The sequence below is a fragment of the Lagenorhynchus albirostris genome, chromosome 9, assembly GCF_949774975.1.
Source record: "Lagenorhynchus albirostris chromosome 9, mLagAlb1.1, whole genome shotgun sequence".
NCBI lineage: Eukaryota > Metazoa > Chordata > Mammalia > Artiodactyla > Delphinidae > Lagenorhynchus > Lagenorhynchus albirostris.
The window spans coordinates 95049547-95060270 of record NC_083103.1 but is presented as its reverse complement, the minus strand read 5'-3'; the positions used below and the strand labels follow the sequence as shown (position 1 = coordinate 95060270).

At 56.8% G+C, this 10724-nt stretch overlaps 1 protein-coding gene across 2 annotated transcripts; it reads right to left on the bottom strand.

Moving 5' to 3' along the window:
- Positions 1 to 749: 749 nt before the first annotated feature.
- On the bottom strand, positions 750 to 9805 carry C2CD2L (C2CD2 like). 2 transcript variants are annotated; one of them, XM_060160571.1, is made up of 14 exons: positions 9061 to 9805; positions 6983 to 7078; positions 6484 to 6603; positions 6193 to 6303; positions 5987 to 6103; positions 5781 to 5892; positions 5549 to 5657; positions 4799 to 4863; positions 4581 to 4708; positions 4303 to 4477; positions 3456 to 3554; positions 3175 to 3311; positions 2802 to 3087; positions 750 to 1841 (listed from the first exon to the last, which is right to left on the bottom strand). In XM_060160571.1, the coding sequence occupies exons 1-14, from the start codon at positions 9412 to 9414 to the stop codon at positions 1630 to 1632; spliced, it is 2121 nt and encodes a 706-aa protein (XP_060016554.1). In that variant the 5' UTR covers positions 9415 to 9805; the 3' UTR covers positions 750 to 1629. The 2 variants fall into 2 exon arrangements, with proteins under 2 accessions (XP_060016554.1, XP_060016555.1); XM_060160572.1 differs by having other exon boundaries at positions 3175 to 3308.
- Positions 9806 to 10724: the final 919 nt, after the last annotated feature.

Genomic DNA, 10724 nt, shown 5'->3' with positions numbered 1-10724 from the left:
TCTCAAGGTCACTTGCTGTGTCTGTGGTACACCCAGGTTTTCTGTTCCTGGTCCAGTGCTCTCTCTGACATCCTGCAGCAGCTTATCTGTTTCAAGTCCTGTGTAAGATCCCAGAAAACAGGAACCAGCGTGCTAGAGTTTCCTAGTATCCATAACTCCCTGAAATTTGCCCACATTTAGGAGTGAAAGACTTTTTATTATGATGAAACCCTTATAAGACTTCCCCCTCCCAATCCGTCTCTTCTGAGGCAACAGCTCACACTTATTCAGCACCGACTGTATGCCAGCCAAGTTCTAACCCACAACCAAATGATAGTTACTTTTATCACAGTCCCCACTGTACAGATGAGAAAAGTGAGGTGCTCTGTTTACATATCTTGCCCAAGGTCACAAAGATAATTAGTGGAGCTGGGACTCAAATCCAGGCAGTCTGGATCAAGAGGCTGTGCTCTGGACTCTCTAGAGCTCTCTAGAAGGAGCAGCCTGTTCAAGGAAGGGGAATGAAGATGCCCGTACTAGCCGATGGACTTTTTTTTTCTGATTGACATTTTTGCTACAACTTCACCCTTCAAAGACGTTTGTTCTCCCATCCTCTCTCTACATGTCCCTTCCTCCCTGCAGGAACTTCGTAGACCCAATATATGTGTCACCGACCCCATCTCACCATCTGGGCCCTGTCTCTGATCCTCCCACTCCAACACCACAGCCTCGCTGCCCATTCGCCTGTCAAAGGATGACCAGTTGTCCAGTTTATAAACTCCAATTTGACTTTAATAAATTAAATTCCAGGCCATCACACAGCAATGGACATCATCATCTCCCACTATACAGAGGTGCAGCTCTGCTGTTGCTCCGTCATCACACACTCTGTAAATAAAGCCCCTAAAGCCATCTCTGGGGAAAGGCTTCCCATCAGGCTCCTGGCTCCCTCCTTCCAACAGAGCCACTGCTCACAGAGAAGGCATCAAGTACAAAAACAGTAACAAAGGGGGAGGGAGGGATGAGGAGCAGAAGGGGAGGCAGGGAGGTGGGGAGTACCTGCCCCCCATCCCGGGCACCGGCCCGGCTTTCTATGAGCTGTCAATGTCCTCAGAGGCAGACATTGGTGCTGGTCGGAGTGGGGACCTGAGGGAGATGAGGGAGCCCCATCCGAAAGGGAATTGCCTACCCTCCTGGGATAGGGAAGAAGGGTCACCTGGGAGAGATGCCCTCTATTACCTGTTCACTGAGGGTCCGGGACCACACATATAAATAGAAAAGAGAATAAATAAGGGAGGAAGGATCAGCTGAGGAGCTGAGCACCCCAGGACTCCTCTGAGGGGCCAGTGCCAACAGCAGGCCAGCGGGTCCGAGGAATGCCCACACGCACCAGGACAGAGCCTCCTCTTTCTCCGGACCACCCGCTCCCTCCTCTGTGTCCTCAGCAACGGGTGTCCACCTCTCACACACTTCCCATTGCAAGTCCCCTTCCAACTAGCCCCAGAGCCCAGGGTGGACAGGGCTTCCTGGAACCCAGAGGGCTTCCCTGGCCCAGGCTACCGGGAATCCAGGAAGGGGAATGGAAGGGAATGTGGGGAAGGGGCTGAGAGGATGCCTGCCCTCTCCTAGCTCAGGAGGTGAGCAGGGCCCTCAGAGCTGGGGGCTGGGGTTGCCATTGGCCTTAGGTTTGGATTTGAAGGAAAAGCGCTTGATAAGACGGCGAGAAAAGCTGCCAGCCTTCTTTCGGACGCTGGGTGTGGCCGTCGCGTTGGAGAGGTCATCGTGTGATTGGCTCAGACCGGCTTCCTTCTGACGAGGCCTCCGGCGGAAGATGAGCTTCGTGCCACTGCGCAGGAAGCTCACTGTGAGGGGAGAGGGGAGGCTGAGGCGGAGAGAGGGGTTCCACGGGGTGGGGTGAGGAGGGGAGCAGAGAAAGGACAAGCATGAAGGGGTCCAAGATGCAGAACAGAACAAACATGCCCTTTATCCTTCCTGAGGAAAACATGGTGATGCTCTGACCACCGTCCCTGAGGTGGAATGTCACGGGGCTGGCTGCTCCGTGAGGACAGATTGATGATTGGGCCTCTTTACTATGGAAAGACAAAGGCGGGGCAAAGGGTGTTCCTAAAAGCCATGAAGGGACAAAGTGGGTTGACGCTGACTTGCTGACCAAATTCCAGGATGTGAGCAGGAAGCAGTGTGTCTGGAAAACTTCAAAGAGGTAAATTCAGGACGAATATAATGAGAAGGGTGTTTACACGGCAGGCTTCGGACTTAGGACTCTCATTATCCCAAGAAGTGATGCAGGCTTAAATCATAAATAGTTATAAATACTCGTGAGTGATAGACTCACTGGCAGAGGGATGTGGACGTCTGGGGGCAAGCCCTTGAACCTGAGAAATTAGAAATACCACAGCTGTGCACAGACGGTGTCACTGCTAGAGGGGTACTCCTAGGGTTGCCTGGGGTAGGAATTCTTACACGCATAGGGGAGAGAGTTAAGAATGAAAGGAAAGGGTGATGGGCGAGAATAAGGGAAGGAGGATATGCGCTTAGATCCAGGAAGAAAGAAAAAAGGGAGGTAAAAGGAAATATTTTTACATCTCTTCTTATCACCCAAGCCTGTTAGATCCAAGCCAAGACTCAAGACATCAAGTTCCCCCCTCTCTACTCAAGCTTGGCTGAAACAGGCTGGGAACTCTGGGATCCCTTAGGGGAGGAAGGAGGAGATTGGCTCGAGGCTCCTATGTCCCTTAGTGTCCAGTGGGACCCAGGTGATGATACTGGGTATAAAGAAGGGGGGGCTGCCAATATCTCCCCACCTTTGTGATCCTTGAGGCTGCGGGTTTCCAGCGCACCAGTAGACCCTGTTTCCGACTCAACGTCATCCACAGAGGGCCTCTCAGAAATGTCCGAACGTGTTGTCTCATCTGCTTCCTGGACACTCGTGGGACTGGAGAGGGCATCTAGGGGTCCTGGGGACATGGCTGGTGGGTCTGAGGGAGGTGAAGAGGGACCTCCACTGGGCCCTGCATCATCCTGCATTGAGGCTTCCAGGGATGCCGCATAGCCCAGGGATAGTGCCAACTCGTCCTGGGCAATGGGCACCTGGCAGGAGGGACAAGTTTTAATGGGCAGGAGTGACCAATGAGGGTTCTCTCCCTAGCCCAGCTCCTCTCCCCAGAGCCCCGTTACCTTGGAAACCCCGGAGATGATGAGTGTGCTACGCTTGGTGGGTGTCTTCTTGGCTGCCCGCCCGCTGGGCTCAGTCAGCTGGCGAATGGCTGTCTCTGCTACAGGGTCCAAGCCGTTGGAAAGGTGGCTCTCCCCTGCTGGAGGATGGATACAGGGCATGGCTAGCCTGACTCCTCCCCAGCTCCTTCTTGGACCTGAACTCCTGTGCCCCACCCAACATGGTTTTTGACTCTGGGGCCCGGGTGCCAACCACCGCTCACACTTCCCGATTCCCTACTCACGGCTGCTGCTGCGGGAGGTACTGCTGGGGCCACCGCTCTCGCTCAGCACAGTTGTCTTCTCAGTCACCTCCACCTTGGACGGGGAGCGGGAGGGGGAGTCTGGTGGGTGGGGGAGGGTCAGTGAGCTGGGAGCTGCTTTAGAGTGGCCCCCACCCCCTACCGTCTTTATTGAGATGCAGACTTTGGTTGACTCAGAGGGTAGGGATGACTAAGGGATGATTAATCACAGGAGTGACTAAGAAGATGCCATGGGGACAAAAAGACACCACAGGAACCAATGGGAGCGTGGGAAAGTGCCATGGGGCCCACCAAGGGCTCGGAGAGATGCCATGAAAATGTTGAGTGTGCAGAGATGGCAAAGAGGCCTAGTGGAGGTAGGGGGAATTCCATGGGACCCCTAGGGATGGAAGAAATGTCATGGAGGGCCCCTGGGAGTGGGAGAGTTGCCAGGGAGGCCACTGGGTTTGTTGGAGGGTCCCACAGGGTGCTGGAGGTTGAGGGGCAAGGGAGGGGCAATTGGGCAGCTGGGGCTGGGAAAAGGGAAGGGGAGACACATGTGAAAAGACAGAGGGGGGAAAAAAAAAGACAGAAGGGAACTTGGGGAGGTGGAAGTGTGAGAATACTGTAGGAGGGGCTGGTAGATCCAGGATTGAAGAGGGAGAGGACTAGTTAGGGAAATGGAGGGATGCAAGGGAAAGTTTGAGAGAGTCAAAGACAATGAGGAAGATGTGGTCGGAAAACAGGGAGAGCCGGAATTAGGGCTTTCCTTGTCCTTTCCCTGTCCAGCCACGGATCTGCAGTCTGGGGCCCCTGGCTAGAGCTGGGCTCCCAGGCTCCTCCTCTTTACCTAATTTGCCATCTACCCGGGGCCGGGACTGGACGGTGGTGACTGTGGTGACAATGGTGCCATCGGGCATGATGGTCCGGTCAAGCTCAATCTTCTTGGTAGGTGTGATGCTGGGGCGTGGAGTGGAGGGGGTGGGAGTGCCCAGGTTCCGGGGGGAGCCCTCCTCATACTGAAGCTGCCGAGGGGTGGAAGTGGAAAGAGGCAGGGCCTCAGAGACTGGTCTTCCCCCCCCCCAACCCAGGTGTCCTCCCACCTCCCCCCAGGGGCCAGCTTCTCACCTCTACTGCCATGGTGGCTGCCTGCCCCAGGGCTTTACCTGGCCCAGGGGTGAGTGGGCACACCTGTCTTCGGGACAGTGGTCTGGAAGGGGAGGCCACAGACATTGTGGCCTGGCCCAAGAATTCAGCTGGGGAAAGGGGTGGCACTGTGAGCTGGGGCCATGACCAGGCCCCGCTCAGCACCCACCCAGAGGTGCTCCTTCCTGCCCCATACTCACTGTCTCCACAGCTGCTACTCCTCAGCACTTTGAGGATCAGCTCCCGGCTCTGGGGCCCCAGATCCCTGTGGCCAAGAAGAGGTGGGGCAGGGAGGGGGAGATTAGCAAACTGAATCCACCCTTGAGTCGATCACAGGCCAGAGGCAGACAGAGATGGAGGTAAATAAGATAGAACAAGTGCTGCAATCATCCTCCAAATATGGTCTCTTCCCAAGAGAATGGGATGGGGCTGAGCAGGGACCATACTACTCAGCCAGGCATTCAAATCCTCCACGCTCCTGCCCCATCCTGCCTTCGCGGTCTCCCTCTACGGCAAATCACTCTCTCTATCCTTTACTCAAGCTGTCCCCTCTGCCATGAACACTTCTCTCTAACACTCTGTTAAAATCCTACTCTTGCTCGAAGGTGTGATTTAAATGCCACCTCCTCCATGAAGCCCACTCTGATCCTTAACCTATGGGAATTAAGCTCCCCCATCTAAGCACTTCCACGGCACTTTGTGTAAACCTGGACTGGAGCACTTATACCATCTGCTTTACGTACACCTGTCTCTGCTTCTAGCCTGTGATCAACTCAGGGCGGGGGTGTATCTTGGTTATATCTGGACTAGGCCAGGCCCTGGCAGACAGTAGAGGCTCACACCAAGGTTTACTGAAAACAGAGCTGATTCATGCCAGGGCTCTGCTGGAAGGCTCTGATCCCCAGTCCAGCTGTGGGAGCAAGGGTGGGGGCTGGGGAGTCACTCCTTACAGTGCCAGGTCCTCGCTCCACTCCACCTCGGGCCCAGCCCTCATGGGCTTGGTCCACTTCTGTTGCATGGGGTCGTCGAGCTCAGCTACACAGCACACTTCCCCAGTGCCTGTGGGGGACCGGAAATTTGAAAACGCTCAGTTCCAAGCTGAGAGGCCACGCCCTTGGCAGGGGCGCCAGGGGCACCTGCAACCATAGCCTCGGCAGTCCCCCAGAAGATTCTGCATCTCACCTTCCAGCTCACGTCCCAGGTGAGATGCTCGAAGCTGCCTTAGGAATAACCGGGTAGGTCTGGGGATGGCTGGCTGGGCTTGGGGCACCATAGGTGGCTTCTCACTGGGTACCTAAGAGCAGAAGGAGGTAAAAAGAGCAAGAATCCCGACACAGTACCCTGGGGACAGTATGCACGCAAACTATCTGCTTTGAGCACCTACTCACCAGGCCCCCAGGGGCAGAGCAAGCCCTGAGGTTGACCATCATAGCTGGCTGGGTGCTGACTATGGAATCCTCGATCAGCTCCTCGATAGTGGAGAGCTCTACTTGCTCCTCACCTCTCTGCAGGGCGGAGAACAAGGAGGTGAGGCCCCCCAGCTCCGCCTCCCCCTCCCTGTTCTGCCGCTTCTCTCCCAGCCCTGCCCCCTTACCTCCCTGTTCTGCAGCTTGGGAAGCACTGTCAGCCTGAGATCTGGGCGATCCGTGAAGGCCCAGGATACAAGCAGGCCCTCGCCAGGGATTTCCTCCAGGTTGACTTCCAACTGGGGACAGGGGACAAAGGGACTGGGTTGACTTGCCCCACTCCTCCAACTACTCCCAACCCCACCCCCCCAGGACCCTCCCTTCCCAAATTCTGTCTTAGAGAGGAACCAAACTGAAAAGGCTGAGGCAACTGAACCGCCCGCCCCCTCCCCAACTCAGTTTCCCACATCCTCCTCCACCTGTGTTGGTGGCAGTGTCAGAGTGACGTGGTAGGTCTCCATGGAGACGGCAGCGGGGGACTGCTGGGTCACAGAGACTGGAAACATCACCTCCTCAGCACAGAGCTGGCAATGCAGCACCTGAGACAGGCGAGGCACGGAGGCAAGGAGGGTCACACACGGAGGAAGAGTGCTCAACTTGGCCCTACCCTGTCCTGCCCGACAACGGGTCAGCAGACCCCTCTCCACTTCGGTTTTCCTTGGGAATCACCTTTTGGGGGTCATAAGCCCATAAAAGAATGATAAAAGCCAAAGACTCCTCTCTCCAGGAAAATGCAAATATGCACACATGTACTACAGTTTGCAGGTAACTTTAGTGGGATTTTCAGACCTCCTGAAGCCAATCCTGGGATCCCTAAGGCATTCAAAGACTTCAGGTTAAGAACGCTCAGACTAAAGGGAACTCAGGATCAGCCCCCACTCCAGCCCTAAAAGAAGACAGTGCCCATCAGACCCTTACCATGGTGCGCTCTGATTGGTCTGTGCAGGTCACATGACTGATGCTGGCTTTGGGTGGGAGTTGGGGCACCTCCTCAAAGGCGATTTGGATGGAGCTCTGAGGGAGTAACGTGGGCATAGGATCAGGTCTCTGGAGTTGCCCCACATAGGGCTGGCCTACTCAGTTGCTGGCTAGGCCCTGGCACTGCAGAGGCCTCAGCTGCAGGCTGGCTTCTGGCCCCTCCTTGGCTCAGGGCTTTAGGACAGCAAGTGTTCCCCTTGAAGCCCGCCTTTCCAGGGCCTGCAGCTGCTAGGGAGAGCTGGGAAGCTAGACCGCCTCAGAGACCACATCACCTTGAGCTGAAGACCCTAGACTTCTCCTGGAATGCCAGGAGCCTCCCTCTTCTCCCCCACCTTCCTCTTCATCCCCGCCCTACCCCGGAAGAAAGGTGTGCATAGAAAAAAAATAATAAAGGTGTTGGTGCCACCTGTATATCGTAGCTGGGCAGAGACACAGCTGAGCTAAGGATGAAAGCAGTAGGGCCCCTTATTCAAGACAAGAGCTAAACCTTCTTCCAGATAAATAGGATATGGAGGCATAAGAGTATGACTCTATCCATATTCTTGGAGATGAAGACTAGCTCAGCCTGGCCTTGGGGAACTTTACCACAGGAACTGGGAAGAAAAGCAAGCTCAGAGGGCTCAAGGGCCAGAGACTTGGCTAATTCCTCAAGGCAGACAGCAGGATGGCTTTAGGGAGCAGAAAGCTGCTTAGCTTAGGTGTTGTAAGAGCTTCCTAATTCTTCCACAGCAGTGGAAGCCAACTGCTGCAGCCCCATCCAGAGAGCAGGATGGGAAGAATTGAGGAGGGGGCACAGACAGCTGGCAGCTCCTCCTAGGGTCTTGGGATGGGAGGAAACAAATCCACAGGGCTCATTTGCCTGGCAAACCAGGGAAAGCCAACTTCTCTGCTACTGTAGCGGTCTTGTTCAAAAGCCAGGCCAAGGGAGATGGATGCTGGGAACGCCAGTCTCCCCACCCCCTGCAAGGGAGGCTAATGTCCAGCTGAGTCAGCTGTCCTGGGGAGTCAGTCCTGACCCGGGGACAAGGTACAGGGAGAGCTGGGTGGAGGGTTGAGTTCACGGCATAGACTGACAGATGCCATCTGGCTTTCAGGTCAGCTGAGCAGAGGAAGCAGAGCAATTTCTTGCGTGGCCACTTCTGTTTCCAGGCATCTGGGGAGCTAGTGGAGTAAAACCCTCAGACTAGTGGTGGCTGGAAATGGAGAACCCTCTGAGCCAGGGGCTAATAGACCACGAGGGCCAAGATGAGTGTGGACCCCAAGAGAGGGAGGTCTCCACCTCCCACCCCACCTCAGTCTTATGACCACGCTTCCTGCCCCACTTCCTGGGAGGCCAGCTGCCCATGGTGCAATGGGAGGAAGTAGGCTGGGTTAGTCTGTGACTGACCCTCAAGGGGCAGCTCTAGGCTCATCTACTGGGCGGGGCATGGAATGTCAATCTCCTTTCCACCTGAATACCTTTCCCTAAACACAGACACTGCAGGGAGCATGGAGAAGGACGCGTTAGACTGCGGCAGTGAAATTACTGAGGGATGGGGTAGGGGGGAATTCAGGCTCCCCGGAGACCTGCCTGATCACACCAGGGATCTGGGGCATGAAGTGCTGACTGGGTGTGATGGCATGAGGACCAGGCAAATTCCTTCCACAGGTGCACATGTCTCCCTTCTAACCCCCGGCAGCACCACCCACCCACCCAAGCCACACACACAACCAGCACCCAGGCTGGGAGGAAGTGCCCTGGGGCACAGGGATTAGCGTTGCTATGAGAACAGCAAGTTGTGCACTGGTCTGGAGCCAGAGAGTACCTAGACCGCAAGAATAGAGGATTTGGGACACAGCCGGATTTCTACAACCTCCAGCCTCACTTGCACCCTTTTCTCTGATCCCAGAGGAAAAGAGAGGCCATAAGGTTCCCCAGTTGCTCCCCACCCCCATACGTGCCTCCTGGCCTGAGCAGTCCCTCCCCTAGAAGAAAAGGCTGAGTGACGGGACCACCTAGGTCCTCCTGTCCAACTCACCCCATCCCTGCAGGCCTGCTCGTTCAACGCTCGCACCCAAGCCCGCTGCCAGTTCTCCCGGAAAGACTTGAAGGCGAAGAGCGACGCCAGGAGGCCCCTGACGCCTGGCTCCTCAGGGGCGCCGGCCCGAGTCGCCCGCAGCCTCAGCAGCGAGCGCCAAGCGCCCAGCTCCCGCAGGGAGCCGGCGGGCTCGGCAGCTAAGGCGGGTCCCGGGCCCCGGCCCCCGCGGGCCCGCGCCAGCCACAAGCCCCGGGCATACTGCAGCAGCCAGCCCAACACCGTAAGCAGCGAGGCGGCGAAGAGGACCAGCAGGGCCGCCCAGCCCACGTCCCGCTGCCCCCAGTCTGGATCCATGCTCCGCGCGGGCTCAGGTCCCGGTTCCGGCTCGGGCTCAGCCGCTGCCCCGGGGGAGCATGGCCCGGGCGGGCCGCGGGGCGAGGGCGGGCTCCCCCGGGGCTGGGCGCGCGGGATCGGGGGCTCTCCGGGGCTGGGTGCCCGGGACTAGTGGGTGCCACAGATCGAGGAGAGGAGGTTCCTGGGGGATCGCGACGCCGGGGTCCCTCTCTCCGGAGTCCGGGGCCCTCCTCAGTTGGTCCGGCAGTCCAACCCGCGTTAGTCGCCGGCCAGCGCCCGACTCCTCCCACGGCGGGGGCCCCACCGGACCCGGGCGGGGACTCGTCTGCGAGGACTCTGGGGCTCGCAGGCAGGCACCGGCTCCGGGAGGGCTGCGTGCGCAGAGCTGACACTGACAACACGGCCGGCCCCCCCGCCCCCATCCGGCCTTAAAGGAGCCGCACCCGCGGCGGGCGGGGCTTAGTGAGCCTGGCGTTCCAGCGCTAGAAGAGGGTGGGAGGAGGAGCGGAGAGCGGAGGAGGTTCTAGGGTTGGAAATAGGCGGGATCTTTAACTACCCCGCCCCATCCTGGAATCGGGGGTACTCCTGCTCCCCCGAGCTCAAGGCGAGAGTAAGCAAGAGTAATTTCACTCACCTGAGACGACGCCTTTGCTCTCCCTTACGTTCCTTAGCTTTCCATAGTTTGGACGCCTATGGGGTTAAAAAGGAGGTGACCCCTGTGGATAGCATTAACCCCTTATCCCAACACTCCCAGGCTCAGCAGCTTCTTGGTTCCTATGTCCTGGCGGAAGCTAGGCCCTAGGTATGTAGCTGCAGAGCATCCCTCCTAGATAGAAGTGACTGGCAGAGGTCCAGCCGATACCAACGCGAGAGGAGCCAGAACCTGAACCTGGTAGAGGTTGAGAATAGAACATGGAACATTGAATCCCCTCCTCCACCCCCATCCTCTTCCCTCTGGAGCCAGGACCAAGGGACACCCTATTAACCTCCTTGCTCGTGTGGGTTTATTCTGGAGGTATTTCCAAAGCCTGGGGCTGCTTCTGTTTTTAAAAATAATTTATTTCCATAGTAACAGCTCCTGCCTATGGAGCACGTGTAGAGGGGGTGGCAACGAGGAGGGAGCTGGCAATGCAGCACTGGACTATCAGTAGATTCAGCCAGAAGACCCTGCCATCCAAATATGTGATATCCCAGCAAGCACCCCAAAAATTATGTTATAGGTACACTCTGGCCTCAGGATCCATCCCTTTTCCTAGATTTCAGGGAATGGATTCCATCCCTATAGGACAGAGGCTTGTCACTGCTTTCTG